We start from the raw sequence: 22,836 nt of genomic DNA, 5'->3' as shown, positions 1-22,836 counted from the left end.
TCCACTATCAACTCTGCTCTTAAACGCATCTCCTCCATTTCACATACATCTGCTCTCACTCCATCCTCCCACCACCCCACTAGGAATAGGGTTCCCCTGGTCCTCACCTACCACCCCACCAGACTCCGGGTCCAACATATTATTCTCCGTAACTTCCGCCACCTCCAACGGGATCCCACCACTAAGCACATATTTCCCTCCCCCCCTCTCTCTGCATTCCGCAGGGATCGCTCCCTACACAACTCCCTTGTCCATTCGTCCCCCCCATCCCTCCCCACTAATCTCCCTCCTGGCACTTATCCGTGTAAGCGGAACAAGTGCTACACATGCCCTTACACTTCCTCCCTTACCACCATTCAGGGCCTCAAACAGTCCTTCCACGTGAGGCATCACTTCACCTGTGAGTCGACTGGGGTGATATACTGCGTCCGGTGCTCCCGATGTGGCCTTTTATATATTGGTGAGACCCGACGCAGACTGGGAGACCACTTTGCTGAACATCTACGCTCTGTCCGCCAGAGAAAGCAGGATCTCCCAGTGGCCACACATTTTAATTCCACATCCCATTCCCATTCTGACATGTCTATCCACGGCCTCCTCTACTGTAAAGATGAAGCCACACTCAGGTTGGAGGAACAACACCTTATATTCCGTCTGGGTAGCCTCCAACCTGATGGCATGAACATTGACTTCTCTAACTTCCGCTAGGCCCCACCTCCCCCTCGTACCCCAGCTGTTACTCATTTTTATGCACACATTCTTTCTCTCACTCTCCTTTTTCTCCCTCTGTCCCTCTGAATATACCTCTTGCCCATCCTCTGGGTCACCCCCCCCCCGTCTTTCTCCCTAGGCCTCCTGTCCCATGATCCTCTCGTATCCCCTTTTGCCTATCACCTGTCCAGCTCTCGGCTCTATCCCTCCCCCTCCTGTCTCCTCCTATCATTTTGCATCTCCCCCTCCCCCTCCAGCTTTCAAATCCCTTACTCACTCTTCCTTCAGTTAGTCCTGACGAAGGGTCTCGGCCTGAAACGTCGACTGCGCCTCTTCCTATAGATGCTGCTTGGCCTGCTGCGTTCACCAGCAACTTTGATGTATGTTGACCGACTGACTGTCCGGTCTGCGGCCCGGTGGTTGGGGACCGCTGAATTAAGGCACCCAATGGAACAAGGGAAAACAGAAAAACCCGGAATAAGGATCAATGAACCGGACCGTGAACCGGAATGCGGATTTCACGGACCGGACCATGACGACGGGTTTTTGCTACTTCTGCGTGGGAGGAGGGCAGAGGGCTTTGGGGTTCTTACAATTTTTTCCTGTCATTCTTTGGGGTTTTTCTTCTGATTTGAGGACGTCTGCAGAGAGCAAGAATTTCAGGCTGTATATTGCATACATTCTCTGATATTAAATGGAACCACTGAACTATTGAATGTTTCGGTGGAATTGATGTGATAGGATAGAATTGCTACAGTCACGGTTTTTAGAGAACATAGAACATGGAGCAGCCTGTGCAGGAAAATGCTCTTTGGTCCACAATGATTTACCATTAGAAAATTGCATAGATTAGCTAAAGGCAGAATTTCATGATTGCCCTCTGACTGGAAACTGTAACCAGTGATACCCCTTTCTATCATGCTTCACTCCTGTGTCATTCTACTGGCTGAGGATTATTGTGCTATTTTTCTATGGAGAACATGCTATTGGAAAGAATGATTCATTTTGTTTTTGGAAGGCTACTAAAGGGTTGCAGAATTTTAAATTAATAGTCCAAATTTCAACTCATTATTTTTCCAAAACACTTCTTGGCTTTATGGTTCAGAAAATAGACTGTCTGCTTCTGAGAAAATGGACAGCATGTCACAGAACCTTACGCAATATGACTGCAAAATTTGCACAAGTTATTTGGGCCACCTGCGGAAGTGACACAATACAACTTCTGAAAAACAAAGAAATAGATAGATTGCCTATTCGTGGAAAGCGGGTTAAGTGAAGCCAGAACAAATAGCAAAGTTCAAACTGTGTCAGCAGATTTATTTTTTTACTTAGAACATAGAAAATCTACAGCACATTACAGGCCCTTCAGCCCACAATGTTGTGCCAACCATGTAACCTACTCTAGAAGCTGCCTAGAATTTCCCTAGCACGTAGCCCTCTATTTTTCTAAGCTTTGTGTACCTATCTAAGAGTCTCCTAAAAGACCTTATCGTATCCGCCTCTACCACCTTTGCTGGCAGTGCATTCCACGCACCCACCACTCTTTGTGTGAAAAACTTAACTCTGACATCCTCCTTGTAGCTACTTCCAAGCACCTTAAAACTATGCCCACTTGTGTTAGCCATTTCAGCCCTGGGAAAAAGCCTCCGGCCATCCACACCGTACAATCAATGCCTCTCATCATCTTATACACCTCTATCAGGTCCCCTCTCATCCTCTGTCGCTCCAAGGAGAAAAGGCCAAGTTCACCCAACCTATTCTCATAAGGCACGCTCTCCAATCCGGGCAATATCCTTGTAAATCTCCTCTGCACATACTTCCTGTAATGAGGTGACCAGAACTGAACACAGTACTCCAAGTGGGGTCTAACCAAGGTATTATATATTTTTTATTCCAGTTATTTCCAGTCCTGGGAGTTACTGTTATGCTGGCAGTATATGCACTTTCGTATTAGTCCTCCCTGAGATTGTAATACCCTGAATTGCTCAGTTTTTCCACATTACTGCTCTCTGTTTACGCTATCAATGGATTTCCATTCATCTGCCTGACCCACAAAATCTTCTCACTCCTCAAAAAGTTACCTTTCCAGAGAGTGCAGGAAATTGGTCATGCTCGTCTGAAAGGCTGAATCTGCCACATGCAAAGCACCACATATCACTCCAAGCACTGTATCCGGCCTCTCTGCCTACAAAAATAAAGAAATAAATTACTTTCTTGATAAATGGAGTATTATTCACTACATATTTTATGCATAGTAATGTACTGATTTTTGTACTTGAATCAACTAAACTACTCCTCTTCATCTGCTGGTAGATCAGGGGTATCACAGTAAAAGCCAACTACCTCCTTTCTATTCAAAAATTACTGAATCACCATCCTTACAAGAGCATTCATTCATGTGCTGGTAATGCTTCTCTTTCCCTCGCACGGTACTTGAATTAGATAGCCACTAAACCAATTCACTTGTGGCAACTGAATTTACATCTCACTTTAAAAGTGCTGACTCTGTGGAATTTGTTACCACAGACGGCAGGAGACTGGGGCTGAGAGGGAAAATGGATCAGCCATTATCTTATGGTCTTTGTTTTTGTGAATAAAGGATTCGTTTGGGGGGGGGCTATTTTCTTTCAAACATCTGGTAAAACCCAGACAGAGCCCCTTTCCTTCAGGTCATAGTACAAACCTGAGCATCCAGTTACCTGTCCAATAAGTTCTCCAAACCACTCCCACTCTGACCCGGCTCCCTGTGGCAACCAACCCTACTATAATGAGGCTCAAGGTAACAGCACCTCACTTTCCATCTGGGCTCATGGTGGCTTTTGGAACTCAACATCAAATTCAGTAAGTCTGGGTATTAATTTCTCTGTTTGACTCAGAACTGGCCAGTTCTGCTGTGTATCATTAAACTGTAATATCTGCTTAGATTTTCTCTCTCCACCGAAAATGTTTAACCTGCTGGGCATTTCCCTGTTGTTCTGACTTGCTTTTGACATTTCCTTTTGTTTGTTTTCTTTCTCTCTAACCTCCCACATTATTCTGTCGGTCAGCATTATCGCACCTTTCAAACCTATCCTCATCATCGTCATTACGCACCAGGTCACATGACATGGGAGAGCACAGTCTTCTGTCTGTCTTTAATCTGAGAAGTTCTGATAAGCTCTTCAAACTTTTGCCTGTCCATCCTTTGATGGAACTCATCAATGTCATTTGCTGTCAACCGTGATTTTTTCTTACTAATTTTTCCATCACTGCAAGATGTTCGAGCTTCTCTTTCCTCAGTACACATCCCAGAAATTCCAGCTGCCATTTCCTGATCAGCTCTCTTCTTATTCCAGCTTTTTGCAACACTTCCTCATTTGTTACCGTCCTTCCACGATATTTTCATCATTTTTCTCAAAATCCACATTTCTGCAGCCTTGAGTCTTCCCTCATTTTTTTTTTGATATTCTCCAACATTCACTTCCATATGTTACTGTGGAATGACGTATGGAAGTGGAAGCTGAACCCATCCTTCCCAGCAGAAATATTACATTGTTCTACATGGAACATTGTCGTAGGAGAGCAGTCTCTATCATCAGGGATGCTCACAACCCAGGACATGCTCTCTTGTCCCTGCTACCATCAGAGAGAAGCTACAGGAGCCTCAGAACTCACACCACCGGGTTCAGGAACAGTTATTACTCTTTAACCCTCAGGCCCTTGAACAAAAGGGGATAACTTCACTCGCCCCATCATTGAAACATTCCCATAACCTATGGATTCACTTGCAAGGAATTTTCATCTCATGTACTCAATATTTATTGCTTATTTATTTATTATTACTATTTATTTATTTTTGTACTTGCAAAATCTGTTGTCTTTTACACACTGGTTGAATGCCCGAGTAGGTGTGGTCCTTCATTGATTCTGTTATGGTTATTATTCTATGAATTTATTGAATATGCCCACACGAAAATCTCAAGGTTGTAAATGGTGACATATACAAGGCCTATAAAAAGTATTCACTCCTCTCGGAGGTTTTCATGTCTTATTGTTTTACAACATTGAATCACTGCGGATTTAATTTGGCTTTTTTGGCATTGATCAATAGAAAAGATTCTTGTGTCAAAGTGAAAACAAATCACCACAAATTGGTCTAAATTTATTACAATTATTAAACACAAAAGAATTGACCCCCCTCAAGTCAGTATTTAGTAGATGCCCCTTTGGCAGCAATTACAGCCTTGAGTCTGTGTGGTTAGGTTTCTATCAGCTTTATTCATCTGAACACTGCAAGTTTTCCCCATTTTTCTTCATAAAAGTGCTCCAGTTCTGTCAGATTGCATGGGGATCGTGAGTGAACAGGACTTTTCAAGTCCAGCCTCAAATTCTGAATTGGTTTGAGGCTGGACTCTGACTTGGCCACTCGAGGACATTAACTTTGTTGTTTTTAAGCCATTCCTATGTAGCTTTGGCTTTATGCTCGGGGTCATAGTCTTGCTAGAAAATAAATCTTCTCCCAAGTTGCAAATTGCATTGGGATTTCCTCCGGGATTTCCCTGTATTTTACTGCATTCACTTTACCCTCTACCTTCACAAGCCTTCCAGGGCCTGCTGCAGTGAAGCATCCCCACAGCATGATGCAGCCAGCACCATGTTTCACAGTAGGGATGATGTGTTTTAGTCTGTTAGCCAAAAAGCTCAATTTTGGTTTCATCAGACCATAGAACCTTCTTCCAGATGACTTCAAGGTCTCCCACATTGAACTGATCTGAATTGAATTGACTTTATTACTTACATCCTTCATATACATGAGTAAAAGTCTTTATGTTACGTCTCTGTCTAAATGTGCAATGTGCAAATTATGGTAATTTATAATAAATATTATGTTTTACAGGATAGTCAATATAACATAGGAATAAAGTTGCGTCAGCATAGATTAATCAGTTTGATGGCCTGGTGGAAGAAGCTGTCCTGGAGCCTGTTGGTCCTGGCTTTTATGCTGCGGTACCATTTCCTGGATGGTAGCAGCTGGAACAGTTTGTGGTTGGGGTGACTCGGGTCTCCAATGATCCTTCAGGACCTTTTTACACATCTGTCTTTGTAAATGTCCTGAATAGTGGGAAGGCCACATTTACAGATGCGCTGGGCTGTCCGCACCACTCTCTGCAGAGTCCTGCGATTAAGGGAAGTACAATTCCCATACCAGGCAGTGATGCAGCCAGTCAGGATGCTCTCAATTGTGCCCCTGTAGAAAGTTCTTAAGATCTGGGGGCCCACACCAAACTTCTTCAACCGTCTGAGGTGAAAGAGGTGTTGTTCCTTTTCCACCACACAGCTGGTATGTACAGACCACGTGAGATCCTCGGTGATGTTTATGCTGAGGAACTTAAAGCTGTTCAACCCTAGATCCATTGATGTCAATAGGGGTGAGCCTGTCTCCATTCCTCCTGTAGCCCACAACAAGCTCCTTTGTTTTTGTGACTTTGAGGGAAAGGTTGTTTTCCTGACACCACTGTGTCAGAGTGATGACTTCTTCTCTGTAGGCTGCCTCGTTATTATTTGAGATTAGGCCAATCAGTGTAGTGTCGTCAGCAAATTTAATTAGCAGATTGGAGCTGTGGGTGGCGACACAGTCATGGGTATACAGGGAGTAAAGGAGGGGGCTTAATATTCAGCCCTGAGGGGCACCTGTGTTGAGGGGCAGAGACGAGGGAGCCCACTCTTACCATCTGCCAGCGATCTGACAGGAAGTCCAGGATCCAGCTGCACAAGGCAGGGTGAAGGCTGAGGTCTCTGATCTTCTTGTCGAGCCTGGGGGGAATTACGGTGTTGAATGCTGAACAGTGGTCCAAGAACAGCATTCTCACATAAGCATCCCTCTTCTCCAGATGTGTTAAGGACGGTGTGTGGAGCTGTGGCTATTGTGTCATCTGTCAATCAGCTGCGTCACCAGGCGAATTGTAGGGGGTCCAGTGTGGGTGGTAGCAAGCTGCAGATGTAGTCCATGACCAGGCTCTTAAAGCATTTGCTTATTATTGAGGTGAGTGCCACAGGATGCCAGCCATTCAGACATGTTACCTTGGTCTTTTTAGGTACCGGAACAATGGTAGATGTTTTGAAGCAGGAGGGCACTCTACACCAGGAGAGGGAGAGATTAAAAATGTCTGTAAACACACCTGCCAATTGTGCCGTGCACATCCTGAGTGCCCTGTCCTGGGATGCCGTCCGCTCCTGAAGCCTTGCGACTGTCCACTCATTGGGAACACCCGTGGCAAACTCTAGTCGAGATTTCATGGGAGTTTTTTTTTCCAACAGCAGCTTTTTCTTTGCTGCTCTCCCATAAAGCTGCGACTGATGAAGCACTTGGACAACAGTTGTATGTGCAGTCTCTCCCATCTCAGCTACTGAAGCTTGGAACTTCTCCAGAGTTGTAGGTCTCTTGGTGACCTCCATCACTAGTCCCCTTCTTGCATGATCACTCAGTTTTTGAGGATAGCCTGATGTAGGCAGATTTACAGCTGTACCCCCTACAATTCACCACACTGGACCCCCTACAATTCAGATTTACATCAAGAATTTCCATTTCTTGATGATTGACTTAATTGTACTCCAGGAGATATTCAGTGACTTGGAAATTTTCTTGTAACTATCTCCTGACTTGTGCTTTTCAATAACCTTTTCGCAGAGTTTCTTGAAGTGGTCTTTTGTCTTCATGGTGTAGCTTTTGCCAGGATACTGACTCACCAGCAGTTGAACCTTCCAGATACAGGGGTATTTTTACTACAATCCATTGAAACACCTTGACTGCACACAGGTCTCCAAAAACAGATCTGCATTTAACTAATTATGTGATTTCTAAAACCAATTGGCTGCACAAGTGATGATTTGGTGTGTCATATTAAGGGGGCGGGGTGAATACTTGTGCAATGAATTAGTTTGTGTTTTATATTTGTAATTAATTTAGATCAATATGTAGAGATCTGTTTTCACCTTGACACAAAAGAGTCTTTTTCTGCTGATCAGTGTGAAAAATGTCAAATTAAATCCACTGTGATTCAACATTGTAAAACAATAAAACATGAAAACTTCCAAAGGGGGTGAATGCTTTTCATAGACACTGTATGTTCAAGGAACAGCTTATCTTATATTCGATAATGACTACATTGGAAAGGTATTTAATTGATTCTGACGTTTTGGGATGCCCAAAGGTTATAAATGTATCACATCAACTCAATATATATCTTTAACTAGTACACACACTTACTTGTATCTTATTAGCAATGAATTTGATCTAAAGCTGGCACTAATACTTTTAAAAAACTGATGGTAAACGAATGTTATTCACCTTTCCCAAATTTAATATTCTCATTCACATCCACAAACAATGTGATGCCATTACCTGAATTTTGTCTGCAATGAGATGGTCAAGCCAGCTAGTATCAATGGTGTTACATTGAAAACTCTCCGTTTCCAGAAGCTTTATCAAATACTCAACTGTAGTTCTAAAGTCCCCTCGGATTGAGAGTTCTTTAAGAGCTAAAACCATATTCCTAAAAGGAAAATTAGAATCAATACCGCTTTAAATTGCAGTGTATTATTAATTCCTTTATAGGCCTCTTTTACTTTAAGTGACAGTCTTCCTTGTTATGATCTCACTATGTACTCGAGATGCTGACCGGGGGGAATCTTACAAGTAAAGGGACTCAGTAAGCAATAATATGGCACATCTCTTCCATCCTTTGAATGAATCCGGCGACTGTCAACCAAGGTCTCATTCTGTCAACAGTGAAGGCCTGTACCAATGTACAGAATGGAGCAAATGCAGCTCAGCTTTCATCACACCAGATTCGACTGTCTCCTTCATTCAGATTGTTTTCTTTGCTATTCCCCTTGGCTTCTCAGCTCCACTCTCACAACATCCACACCCACCATTCAACGTGGATTGGAAAAGTAAGACGTTTTTCAAAAAACTAGGTAATGATAGAGATCTAGAAGATTATAAGGCGAGCAGGAAGGAGCTTAAGAATGAAATTAGGAGAGCCAGAAGGGGCCATGAGAAGGCCTTGGCAGACAGGATTAAGGAAAACCCCAAGGCATTCTACAAATATGTGAAGAGCAAGAGGATAAGACGTGAGTGAATAGGACCAATCAAGTGTGACAGTGGAAAAGTGTGTATGGAACTGGAGGAAATAGCAGAGGTACTTAATGAATACTTTGCTTCAGTATTCACTATGGAAAAGGATCTTGGTGATTGTAGAGATGACTTACAGTGGACTGAAAAGCTTGAGCATGTAGATATTAAGAAAGAGGATGTGCTGGAGCTTTTGGAAAGCATTAAGTTGGATAAGTCACGGTGAATGGATGGGATGTACCCTAGGCTACTGTGGGAGGCGAGGGAGGAGATTGCTGAGCCTCTGGCGATGATCTTTGAGTCATCAATGGGGATGGGAGAAGTTCCAGAGGATTGGAGGGTTGCGGATGTTGTTCCTTTATTCAAGAAAGGGAGTAGATGTTGTTTACGGATTTTCGCAAGGCTTATTGAGAAAGTAAGGAGGTATGGGATCCAAGGGGACATTGTTTTGTGGATCCAGAACTGGCTTGCCCACAGAAGGCAAAGATTGGTTGTAGATGGGTCATATTCTGCATGGTGACCGGTGACCAGTGGTGTGCCTCAGGGATCTGTTCTGAGACCCTTACTCTTTGTGATTTTTATAAATGACCTGGATGAGGAAGTGGAAGGATGGGTTACCTACTTGGAGTACTGTGCTCAATTCTGGTTGCCTCACTACAGGAAGGACGTGGAAACCATAGAAAGGGTGCAGAGGAGATTTATAAGGATGGTGCCTGGATTGGGGAACATGCCTTATGAGAATAGATTGAGTGAACTCGGCCTTTTCTCCTTGGAGCGATGGAGGATGAGAAGTGACCTGATAGAGGTGTATAAGATGATGAGAGGCATTGATCGTGTGGATAGTCAGAGGTTTTTTGCCAGGGCTGAAATGGCTGCCACAAGAGGACACAGGTTTAAGGTGCTTGGGAGTAGGTACAGAGGAGATGTCAGGGGTAAGTTTTTTACGCAGAGAGTAGTGAGTGCGTGGAACGGGCTGCCGGTGGCGGTGGTGGAGGCAGATACGATAGCATCTTTTAAGAGACTCCTGGATGGCTACATGGAGCTTAGAAAAATAGAGGGCTATGGGTAAGCCTAGGTAATTTCTAAGGCAGGGACATGTTCGGCACAGCTTTGTGGGCCGAAGGGCCTGTATTGTGCTGTAGGTTTTCTATGTTTCTATGTAGGTGACAGCTGAAAACAGGATGAAGGGGGTAAAGTAAGCAGCTGAGGTTGATTGGTGAAAGAGATAAAGGGGTGGAGGAGGGTGAAGCTGATAGGAGAGGGTAGAAGACCATGGAAAAAAAAAATGAAGGAAGAAGATCACCAGAGGGAGGCGATGGGCAGATAAGGAGATGTGAGAGTGGGAAACAGCAATGGGGAATGGTGGGGGGGGGGTAACATTTGCTAGAGGTGTCACCTCAACTGGAAGGACTGTTTGGGGCCCTGACTGGTAGTGAGGGACAAGGTGTAAGAGAAGGTGTAGCACTTGTTCTACTTGCCTGGAGGGAGATCAGTGGCCAAGAGTCGCTTTGGGAGTGATCTCTCTGGAAAGCAGGAAGTGGAGGGGGTGGGGAGGGAAGGAAAGGTGAGCTTAGTCAGGGGAATCCCGTTGGAGATGGCGGAAGTTCTGGAGAATTATCTGCTGGATGCAGAGGCTGGTGGGATGGTAGGTGAGGACGAGAGGAACCCTATCCCTGGTGTGGCGGCGTGAGGCTGGGGTGAGGGCAGATGTGTGCAGAATGGAAGTGATGTGGATGAGGGCAGTGTTGATAGTGGAGGAAGGAAAGGCCCTTTCTTTGAAGAAGGAGAACATCTCATTAGTTCTGGAATGAAAAGCCTTGTCCTGAGATCAGATGGGGTGGAGACAGAGGAACTGGATGAAGGGGATGACACTTGCTCTGTGATAGGCTGCAGACAGAGGTTGTCGAAAGGCAACATGAAGCTGTTGGTGCCAACTAAGAGAGTGATGAATGCTTGTTAATGCTGCCTAGAGGAATGTAAACAGCAGGAAATGGAAGAGAGCAATGCAGAGAAATGTAAATCTGTTGAAACAATGAGATGAAAAACACAACAGCTGCTGAAAAATTTGAGTTAATGTTCTATAAGTGCCTGGCAGATCAGGTAAAATATGCATTGAAACAAAACAAAGTTACTGTTACAGTGGATCAACTGGAATTAGAATGGACACTTCTGGCACAAATACGAAAAATTGAATATCTGAAATAATTTAATTTAATCATAATCCCAAAGGCTATAACATGCTAGAGAGAAGGTGAGCAGATTAGATTGGGCTCTATTGGAACGATGGCTTTAGTGAAGTAGTAGAGCGAGAGATGCAACAACTACACTTTCACATCGTCCCTTCCTTCCACCAGCGATCCTAACAGTCCTTCCAGGAGAAGCAGCAATGCTCTTGTGCTTTTCCAATTCACAGCATGACATTTGGTACTCCCTTTTATTGAAGAAACCAAACTCAGATTGGATGACTGCTTTGCACAACATCTTGTTCGGAGTTCCCGTTTCCCTTTCACTTCAAATCCAACTCCCATTCTGAATTCCTGCCCTTGGGTTCCCACAATATTCCATCAAGATCCGAAGTAAACTCAGAGGGAAAAATAAACCTCATTCTCCGGCAGCCGTCAGGTGTCAGTATTGAATTCAACGATTTCAGATAACCAGCCTTTCCTATCAGTGTCAGAACTGGTCATTTCTGATGCCAGGCGAAATGTCTGCAAACATTAACACATTTTTTTCTCTCCACAGAGAATACGTGATCTGCTGAGTACCCCCAGCTTTCTTTTATGCCAAATTTCCAGCAGCTCACTACTTCAACATGGTAGTTTCTATCTCTACTTGACTTTATTCACCTGCTACTCGTGCTTCTAAGTTTGGAATGTTTATAGAAACAAAGATAAAAAGGGGTAAAGCTATACTTCATTTGCAAGATAAATACTGGACAAATAAAATAGGCAACTGCTGTATCCCATAACAACCTTGATGGACCAAATTCAACCAACCTCCTTCCTCAGACACTTTATTCTATTAATTGGCATATACAGAAGTTCAAGTAATGATGAGAACAACTCTCCTCTTCAATATTAGTCTATACAGGGTTTAAATGGGAAACATCTTTGTACACGCTTTTGATGTAACTGGGCAATATAATTGGTACTAACGAGATAGCTTCCTCACGGTTTTCTCCCCAGGAGAAACAATGGCCAAACTGGGAATCAGCAAATTCATGCAGTCCGCCAGCTGCTGCCACACTGAAGTATCCCCAGACATTTTTGTTGCTACGGAAGTTCAACTCCTGGATTGTTCCTGAGCTAGGCTTAAATCCCTGGATCAGAGAGAGAAGAAAAAAAGAAAATTAAATTACATAATGCAGCACTTTTGGGGATTGATCATTTACCACTGTCAGCAGAAGATGAACATTTCATCAAAACATGCAATTTATTGATCCATTTTTAATGAGAGCTGTCAATGATAGATAAACAACCTCTCACTCATTGTCAGTAAGTCCGAGGAACAGATTGTAGACTTCAGGAGAGGGAAACCAGAGGTCCATGAACCAGTCCTCATTGGAGGATCAGAGCTGGAGAGGGTTAGCAACGTTAAATTCCTCAGTGTTATTACTTCAGAGGTCCTGTTCTGGACCTGGCACGTAAATGCAATTGAGAAGAAAGCATAGCAGCACCTCTGATTCCTCAGAAGTCTGCGGAGATTTGCCATGACATCAAAAGCTTTGACAAACTTCGAAAGATGTTTAGTGGAGAGTAAATTAACGGGCTGCATCATGGCCTGATATGGAAACACCAAAGCCTTTAAACAGAAAATCCTACAAAAGGTAGTGGATTCCGTCCAGTACATCACGGGTAAAACCCTCCCAACAACTGTGCACATCTATATGACATGCTGTCGTAGGAAAGCAGCCCCCATCATCAGAAATCCCCACCATCCAAGCCATGCTCTTTTCTCACTGCTGCCATCAGGTAGAAGGTACAAGAGCCTCAGGTCTCATACCACCAGGTTCACAAACAGTTACCTTCAATCAACCATCAGGCTCTTGAACAAGGGGATAACTACACTCACTTGCCCTATCCATTGATGTTCCCACAACCAATTATCTCACTTTGAGGACTCTTTATCTTGTTATTTCATGCTGTCACTATTTATTGCTATTTATTTATATTTGCACAGTTTGTCATCTCCTGCACTCTGAGTGATCATTCATTGATCTTGTTATAGGTACTATTCTATAGATTTGCTGAGTATGCCCACAGGAAAACGAATTTCAGGGTTGTACGTGGTGACATATATGTACTCCAATCATAAAATTTACTTTGAACTTTAAACTAAAGCAACACACACAAAATACTGGAGGAACTCAACAGGTCAGGCAGCATCTATGGAAAAGAATAAACAGTCAACGTTTCGGGCCAAGTCACTTCTAAACCCAGTTGACATATTTTCACTCAAGAGGCAAATGCTAATCCACAGTATTGCCAAAAAAAAATCTAAAAAATGCTAGCATCAAATCTTGGCCTAACTGGTAATCTTTCATCTGTACTTTAGTATTAGTTTACTGCCTTACTGATACTGATACAGTTGCTCCAAGTTACTTTAACATCAGTCTAAGTAAATCGTTGTTTTGGCACAATCATACCTTGGGGTAGAAAGCATTTCAGATAATGGCCTACAAGAGGCTGTCTAAATTTCAAGGGGATGGATATTGGCTGGAGCACAAGAGGCTGGGGTAAAGTATCAATAACTGTAATCTTGCAGCAAACTCCTTCAGTCTACTGAATTATCATTTTCACCTCGGAGAACAGATCACTCTCAATAACCACATTGGTGAAAGGGAAGCCAGTACATACAGATCTGTATTTTCATAAATATCAGTCAAGAAAGCCCATTTTCCCCAACTTTAAACATGTGAGAAAGCAATATATATTTAAGTTGTATCTTAAATAACACTTCTAGGTTTCCTTTTTTTTAGTGACATCAGATTTATGAAAAGAGATGGAATGCATATATGTAAAATGTTCAAAAAGTTAAGGTCGCATTATAAAAATTACATCAGGAGTTTAAAAAGCTTTTATTAAGTTGTACCTCATCTGGGTTTTCACTTGTGATCCTGGCAGCAATAACGTGACCTCTGGGCTTTGGAATATTTACTGGCTCTGCGAAGTTGATTGGTGAGTCAGCCCAGGGAGATTCTCCATACAGAACTCGGATATCCTTGATCCGGTGCAAGGGGATCCCCATAGCAACCTCAACAGCAACACAAAAAGAATATGCAAATCAAAGTTACACCAAACCTCAGGCATTTTAATTACATTTGTTTTAACTCTTCAAACCTGAATACAGCTACAGCAGCAACTTGGATCTGAGTAAGGTTAAAAAAAATGGAACTTAACCACTTTATTCATATCAAATTTATCCCAAACCAATTTTGTAACCGTTGCTTTCTTTATTTGAAATGAAACGAATTTGAACAATCACAACATATTTCTTTATCAGGCCTAATATAAAACTGCTAGCATTTTATTAAATTGAAGAAACCTGACATAAAAACAGAAAATAACTGAAATGTGAGGTTACATCAATGGATTAAGAACCAGTAAATGTTACAGATTAATGATATCTCATCAGAATTAATAAAAGTTCAAAATCAAACCTGTTTGAAAATAGAGCATGAGAGGAGGTGTGAGGAGAATGACTGTAAATGAACAACACAAGTAATGCTGGTGCTGGCTGAGTGAGGATGGTGAGGATTTGTTAAACATAACTGGTCTATCTGTGATGGAATGGGAACGAAGTCACCAGAGAAAAGTAACTGGTAGACATGAAGTAGTCTCTTTATTGAACAAAATGAGACTCGGCAGGCATCATATTGACACCCTTTTGGAGGAAGAGGCCTGTTCAACCCACAATGACATGACATTTATAAGCAAAAGATCAAAGGACATATCTATATTTACAATGTATCTACAATGCTCTCTTTAACCACACATATCTCTCACCCCACCCTCACACCCACATTCCTATACAATTTATTGTAAATAGTTAGATAAGTAGTGAAAAAAGAGAGCAAAAAAGAAATAAAAAGTGAGGTAGTGTACATGGGTTAATTGTCCATTCAGAAATCTGATGGCAGAGGGGAAGAAAGTGTTCCTACAACATTGTGTGTGTATTTTCAGGCTCCTGTACCTCCTCCTTGATGGTAGCAATAAGAAGACGGCATTTCCTGGGTGATAGAGGTCCTTAATAATGGATGATGCTTTTTTGAGGTGAGGCATTGCCTTTGAAGATGTTCTCATGCTGGGGAGACTAGTGCCCATAATGGATCTGGCTGAGTTTGCAATTTCCTGTAAATTATTTTGATCCTGCGCAGTAGAACCACGGTACATCTGTAGAAATTTGCGAATGTCTTTGGTGACATACCAAGTCTCCTCAAACTCCTAATGAAATGTAGCCACAGTTGTGCCGACTTTGTAATTGCATCAATATGTTGGGCCCAGGATAGATCTTCAGAGAAGTTTTCACTTAGGAACTTGAAAATGCTCACCCTTTCAGTAGCTGATCTCTCAATGAGGACTGGTGTGTGTTCCCTCAACTTTGCCTTCCTGAAATCAATGTGGTCTTACTCACGTTGAGTGCAAGATTGTTGTTATTGTGACACCAATCAGCCAGCTGATCTATCTCACTCCTACATGTCTCCTTGTCACCATTTGAAATTCTATTAAGAATAGTTGTGTCATTGGCATATTTATAGATGGTGTTTGAGCTGTGGCTAGCCACACAGTCATGGGCATAGAGAGAGTAGAGCAGTGGGCTAAACACACATCCTTGAGGCACGCCGGTATTGATTGTCAGCAAGGGGAAAATGATATTTCGGATGAACATTGACTGTGGTCTTCCAACAAGGAAGTCAAGGATCTAATTGCAGAGGGAGATACAGAGGTCCAAGTTGATTAGTATCGAGGGGATGATGATGTTGAATGCTGAACGGTAATCAATAAATAGCAACTTGACGTAGATATTACTATTCTCCAGGTAATTTAAAGCCAAGTGGAGAGCCAGTGAGATTGCATCTGCTGTAGACCTGTTGTAGATTGACAAATTGCAGTGGGTTCTTGCTTGGGCAGGAGTTTATTCTGGCCATAACCAATCTCTCAAAGCACTTCATCAGAGCAGATGTGAGTGTAACTGGGTGATAGCCCCCCACCCCCCATACCAGGTGATGATGCAATCAATTAGAATGTTCTCCATGGTACACCCTGCTCACCCTGCTCTTCGTGGGCACTGGTATGAATACGAGAGGGGAGAACACGTTGGATCTTGTTTACACAAACATTCCCGACGCTTACCGGGCAGAGCCCCGCCACCACCTCGGTTACTCAGACCACATCTCTGTTATGCTAATCCCAGCATACTGACCGCTCATCAGGCACTCCAGACCAGTTCAGAAGCAGGTGAAAACCTGGACAGCAGGAGCCATCTCTGCTCTTCAAGACTGCTTTGAGCACCCTGACTGGCACATGTTCAGGGAGGCTGCAACCGATGGCGACTCTACCAACTTAGAGGAGTACATGGCATCAGTGACTAGCTACATCAGCAAGTGCATCGATGACATCACTGTGGCCAAGACCATCTCTACACGCGCTAACCAGAAGCCATGGATGACTGCGGAGGTGCATGCGCTGCTGAGGGCCCGTGACTCCGCCTTCAGAGGAGGCAACAAGGCAGCCCTAACAACAGCGAGGGCCAAACTGTCCCGGGCCATCAGAGAGGCAAAGTGTGCACACGCCCAGTGAATCCACAGCCACTTCCAGGACAGCGGTGACACACAGCGCATGTGGAAGGGCATTCAGGACATCACTAACTACAGGACAACATCACCTGCTTGTGCTGGTGATGCCTCCCTCCCAGGTGCGTTGAACGACTTCAACACAATCATTCCTCAGAAACTGAATGAAAAGCTGAAACTGCTGGGCCTGAACACCTCCCTCTGCAACTGGATTCTAGACTTCCTGACTGGGAGATCTCAGTCTGTCCGGATTGGGAGCAGCATCTCCAACACCATCACAATGAGCACGGGGCCCCCCAGGGCTGTGTGCTCAGTCCACTGCTGTTCACTCTGCTGACCCACGACTGTGCTGCAACACACAGCTCGAACCACATCATCAAGTTCACCAATGACACGACCGTGGTGGGTCTCATCAGCAAGAATGATGAGTCAGCATCCAGAGAGGAGGTGCAGTGGCTAACGGACTGGTGCAGAGCCAACAACCTGTCTCTGAATGCGAACAAAACAAAAGAGATGGTTGTTGACTTCAGGAGGACATGGAGTGACCACTCTCCACTGAACATTGACGACTCCTCTGCTGAGATTGTTAAGAGCACCAAATTTCTTGGTGTTCACCTGGCGGAGAATCTCACCTGGTCCCTCAACACCAGCTCCATAGCAAAGAAAGCCCAGCAGCATCTCTACTTTCTGCGAAGGCTGAGAAAAGTCCATCTCCCACCCCCCATCCTCACCACATTCTACAGAGGATGTATTGAGAGCATCCTGAGCAGCTGCATCACTGCCTGGTTCGGGAATTGCACCGTCTCAGATCGCAACACCCTGCAGCGGATAGTGAGGTCAGCTGAGAAGATCATCAGGGTCCCTCTTCCCACTATTACAGACATTTACACCACACGCTGCACCTGCAAAGCTAACAGTATTGTGAAGGACCCCACGCACCCCTCATACAAACTCTTCTCCCTCCTGCCATCTGGCAAAAGGTACCGAAGCATTCCGGCTCTCACGACCAGACTGTGCAACAGTTTCTTCCCCAAGCCATCAGACTCCTCAATACAGTACTCAGAGTCTAGACTGACATCTACATCATTTATTATTATATTGTAATTTGTCCTCTACTGTGCCTATTGTCTTGTTTATTAATTATTGTACTGCCCTGTACTGACTGCTTTGTGCACTTTATGTAGTCCTGTGCAGGTCTGTAGTCTAGTGCAGTTTTTATGTCGTTTTACGTAGTCTAGTGTCGTTTTTGTGTTGTTTCATGTAGCACCAGGGTCCTGGAGGAACATTGTTTCATTTTTCCTGTGTACTGTGCCAGCAGCTTATGGTCAAAATGACAATAAACCTGACTTGACTTGACTCTCTTAAACCAGGTGGGAGCCTGCGACTGCAGCAGTGAGAGATTGAAGATGTGCTTGAACGCTCCTGCCAGTTGTTCTGATATCAGCCTCTGAGACAGAGAGCACAGAGTGTCTGACTCTAACCACAGAGTCACAGAGCAGAGAAAGAAAGATAAAAGCAGTGCCCAATAGAACCTGAGAGAAACTTGAATTAACGTTATAAGTTATCGTCTTTCATCGGAACTGACTGGTTTTCAAACTGGAAAGGCTGATTATCTGAAATGTTTAATGTAATGTTAAATACTAAGAGCTATAATATGTTGAAAGATGAGCTACTATTCCTCAAGCTCATGCAGGCTTTGCTGGAATGGCATAAGAGGACAAAGACAGGAAGTTAAGAATGGAAGTGGGATGGAGATTTGTGATGACATTTATTCATGTCATGTTTTTAAGCAGTTATTCTCCAAAGATGACCCAGTTTTCAGCTGCTGAATTCCATCAGCTGTCAACGCAAGGTGTGAGAAAATGGGAAACAGGGAAGGAAAATGTTACACCAGAATAAGAGATTGTTCTCCATGGCTGACACATTGGAGAAGGCAGAATAGAGTGTGCTTTGTTTTTTCCTCTCTCTCTACTTGCTTACATTACAACAGACCTGACTGACACCAAGTACAAAATGAGTTATGTTGAACAAAAGCATCGTATTGCTTACCATATATATTCTTTCTGTTTTTTAACATTTTTAAGTGCATAGCAATATATCAGTGATTCATTAAACTGATGTTCAGAAAATGAAAAAAATTTGGATTCCACAAAGTCTTTTCCAATGCTTGTAACCAAATGTAAACAGTCCAAATCCCTCAACAGATGCTGCCATACCTGCTGAATTCCCTCAGCAAATTCTTTCTGAGTTTTGCCTCACTTTCCAGCATTGGTGGTCTCTTGTACCTAAGTTAGTTCTAATCTATCTGGACCCATCTCTCTTTCCAACTGAATGAAATGGGCTCTGTGCCCATTGAATGCTGCTCTAGCGTCATCTGCTGGAGCTAGGCTTACTTTAAGGATGAGTTGTTAATGAAGGCAGTTAACAAATGTGTTGTAAAGAGCAATGCATTTTAACTTGCTCCAGATTTTACCTGTAGCTGGGCAGCGGGCAAATTGACATCTGCTATCATCTCGGTACAAGGATGCTCCACTTGCAGCCGAGGGTTCAGTTCCAGGAAATAGAAAGTGCCGTCTGGTCTGTAGAGGTACTCCACAGTTCCTGCGCTGACATATGCAACCATTTTGGCAATTTGAACAGCGTACTGGAAAGCAAAGAGTCAGGAAAATATCAGCTTTCACTTAGTGACCTTGGTAAATCATTAGATATTTCTTGGAATCACGGAAAGATGTAGTGGACTAGAAGGCCATTCAGTTCCTTGTATCTGTCAAGTTTTGGAGGAACTATTTAGATAATCCCTTTCCCCTACAATTTACGCATCACACTGCATACTTTACTTTTTTTAAGGTACATTCTCCTCTATAAATGCATTCTGTTTTCTGTTTCCTGTCATTTACTGTTTTACCTGGTAATCTTTGGTTCTGATCTGGGCATGCTGATGAAATGTCAACTGTCCAATTCCCTCCACAGATGCTGCCTAACCTGCTGAATTCCTCCAGCAACTTGTTCTTGCTTTTTTGTCTCACATTCCAGCATCTGTGACTCTTGTGTTTTCATTCAGTTCTAATCTATTTGGAGCCCCTCTCTTTCCAACTCAGTGAAACTAGATCTCTGCCCATTGAATATTTCAATGCTGCTCCTGGGGGATCTGTTGAAATGACATGAGGATGGGATATTAATGAGGTCTGGTAAAGGGCATTGAAAAGAGCAAGGCAGAATGTGCAAATGAAAAAAGGGAATAAATGAGCCAATATCACAGACAGATAACTCAGAAGAAATTACTTCTTGTGATTCCTTTGTCCATTCATCCCTCCCACTAATCTCTCTCCTAGCAGTTATCCCGACAAGCGGAAGAAGTACACCTGCCCATTCACCTCCTTCCTCACCTCCATTCAGGGACCCAAGCAATCCTTCCAGGTGAGTCAACACTTCACCTGCCAACCTGCTGCGCTTGCCTTCGGTATCCGGTGCTCCCAATGTTGCCTCCTGTACATTGGTGAGACCCGTCATAGATTGGGGATCGCTCTGTCGAGCACCTCTGATCCAACTGCAGAAAGCTGGGTTTCCCAGTGGCCAACCATTTTAATTCTTATTCCAACACATCAGCCCATGGTCTCCTCTTCTGCTACAGCGAGGCCACTCTCTGGTTGGAGGGGCAGCTCCTCATATTCTGACCAGGTAGTCTCCAACTTGGTGCATGGATATCAATTTCTCCAACCTGGTAATTTCCCCCCCCCCCTCAACTCCCCACTCTGTCCTCTTGCCTCTTATCCTCACCCGCCTATCACCTCCTCCTGGGATCCTTTCTCATTCCCTTTCTCCCATGGTCCACTCTCCTCTTATCAGATTCTTTCTTTTCAAAGTTCTTTACCTTTTCCACCTATCATCTCCCAGCTTCTTCCTTCATTCCCCCCCCCCACCCATCTGGCTCCACCTATCTCCTTCTGACTTGACCTCCTTCCCCTCCTCCCGTCTTCTTATTCTGGCATCTTACCACCTCCTTTCCTGATGAAGGGACCAGGCCCAGAACGTTGACTCTATATTCCTTTCCATAGATGCTGTCTGACCTGCTGACTTCCTGCAGTGTTTTGTGTGTGTTGATCAGCAGAATCTTGTGTCTACAATGTTAAGTGACACATTTTGTTTCTTCAGCTGTTCTGATGAAGGGTCTTAGACCTGAACTGTTTCTCTTCCAACAGATGCTGCCTGACCTGCTGAACGTTTCTAGTTTTTCCTGCCTTTGGTTCAGATTTCCAGCACCTGCAGTTTTTGATTTTCATTTCCATATGGCATCGCACTCCTTTAAATCTCAATGCTTAGAATCCTTTTAATTATTTTCAATTATATCTGTGTTGTTTCAGGTCGCTTTTCATTGTATTCACTCTATGTACTTGATTTGGCATTGTTGACTACTATTCTATACCGATTTACACTTCAATGATTTAGACTGAATGCCTCATTAACGATCCATTAATCTGATTGGTTCAAATCATAAACAGCTGATTGTTCATTTTAGAAGTGTCCAAGATCCCTTGTAAGTAATTGACCAAGTCTGTAGTTCAAACACCCAACAGAAAACCTGTAGCCAATTGCAGAAAGAAAGACCAGCACTGATTATTTGCTGCTAACTACAAAAGTTTGGACAACGTTCAAAAACGAGAACTTACTAGAGGATTCATGGACCAAGGGTGTTAGCGCGTTCTCAAGTTTACTGAGAAGTGATGTTGCAAAGCTGTTTACTCATTAGCAATAACCTCTACGGACATCGCTGCAAAACTTACCGTTGTAAAGTAATTGGCGTAGAGATTCCCCCAACCCCCTTCCTAGAATGCCATTCACCTTTTCCATATATTCGATCACTGACTGAGGTGCAATAGTTGCAGGGGCTTCCTCAATAATCTTCTGGTGTCGGCGTTGAATGGAACAGTCGCGTCCGAACAGCGAGATGGCGTTACCATACTGATCGGCCAGAATCTGTATTTCAAGGTGTCGTGCGTGCTGGGCCATTTGCATGATGAAGATTGGTGAGCCAGGAACCTCAGTCTGAACCTGGAGAAGGAACATCATGGAGTTATGCCAGTTTAAAGGCATTTAATCCTTGCTATAGTTTACTTCTGCACTATTACAAGATGATTATTTAAGGTTAGAAAGCTGCACAACTCCTGCAAAGAATAGTTCTGTAACTTCGTGTAATCAATCTTTACCTAGGTGTAATTGAGTGAGGTACCCGAACCACTGCTCTCATGAACAGAACTCCAAACATTTTGTACCTAATTGAGGAAAGGAAATAAGATTTGAAGAAAACCGTGTATATATAGGTAATAGGCAGCCATCGCTCCCAGGGGATCATGGGTTTGTGCCTCTGGTGGACTGTGTCCTCTCCAGGGCACAAGCCTGGGCGGGAAGATTTGAAGAACCGGCTGTTGCCCATGCAGCGGGTTCCCTCTCTCCACATCACTGATGTAGTTCAAGGGAAGGGCAAGTGCCAATACAGCTTGGAACCAGTGTCGTCGCAGAGGTTACCAGAGTGAAGTTGTACACAACATCTAACTGCCTTAGGGACCCCGGCTCCGGATTTCTTTCTCGGGGTTTACTCCCGAAGCCTTTCCCATGGGTGGGTATAGTATAGTATAGGAGGTTTAAAATCAGAGTTTTCCTTGTCCTTGGCGGGTTGCTATCCAAAGCTGACGAGCCCCAGCTGCCCGAATAAATACAGTATATATAGACCATTTATTATTCAGAATGTATTCAGATCTGTATTGGGAGATAGTTAATCTATTATCCCGATAAGTAACAAAATGTTTACTTGGCTACTGGTAGTTTACTCAAGATAACAATTCTAGATATATTAAAATGACCGAGAGCATTGCTTTTTTTGCTAATATTCACTTCTTTCCACTGGAAAGGGTGGCCCATCAAGCCATTTATGAATAGTTTGCCAATATTGATGAACTTGGATCAGTTATTAACAAACTGGAGTTAATTGATCCCAGAGCTTCTGTAGCTGGAAATTCAACGGTTCCGTCTCCGAACAGTACGGCACCTTTATTCAAGTTGACAGGAAAATTCTTTTATAATTGAATGCAAGAATCCTCCAAGCTGGGGGGGGGGGTCATTCCTGAGGCTGTGGAGCTGGTGGTTCATCTAAAAGATTGTAAAGGTGGTTGTGTGAACACTACTCCTGAGAGTTTTGTTTTATTGTTGGAGAGTGTGGCACAGC

The 22,836-nt window shown here is 43.5% G+C and overlaps 1 protein-coding gene across 10 annotated transcripts in view; it reads right to left on the bottom strand.

Moving 5' to 3' along the window:
• acacb (acetyl-CoA carboxylase beta) overlaps nucleotides 1–22,836 on the bottom strand; it is a 172,334-nt gene that overhangs the window by 111,743 nt on the left and 37,755 nt on the right. For all 10 annotated transcript variants that reach the window (XR_010016266.1, XR_010016265.1, XR_010016267.1 and 7 more), the window contains exons 9-14: nucleotides 21,456–21,665; nucleotides 19,090–19,260; nucleotides 13,916–14,077; nucleotides 11,980–12,143; nucleotides 8,093–8,243; nucleotides 2,793–2,896 (exon numbers count right to left, since the gene is read on the bottom strand). Coding sequence is in view for 7 of the 10 variants with exons in the window: in XM_063034605.1 (XP_062890675.1) it covers nucleotides 2,793–2,896; nucleotides 8,093–8,243; nucleotides 11,980–12,143; nucleotides 13,916–14,077; nucleotides 19,090–19,260; nucleotides 21,456–21,665 (962 nt within the window). In the remaining 3 variants the exon portion in view is untranslated. The remainder of the gene's footprint in view (nucleotides 1–2,792; nucleotides 2,897–8,092; nucleotides 8,244–11,979; nucleotides 12,144–13,915; nucleotides 14,078–19,089; nucleotides 19,261–21,455; nucleotides 21,666–22,836) is intronic.

This window comes from Mobula hypostoma, chromosome 27 (genome assembly GCF_963921235.1).
Source record: "Mobula hypostoma chromosome 27, sMobHyp1.1, whole genome shotgun sequence".
Taxonomy (NCBI): Eukaryota; Metazoa; Chordata; class Chondrichthyes; order Myliobatiformes; family Myliobatidae; genus Mobula; species Mobula hypostoma.
The sequence above is the reverse complement of the archived record's forward strand: the minus strand, read 5'-3'. Positions and strand labels throughout refer to the sequence as shown.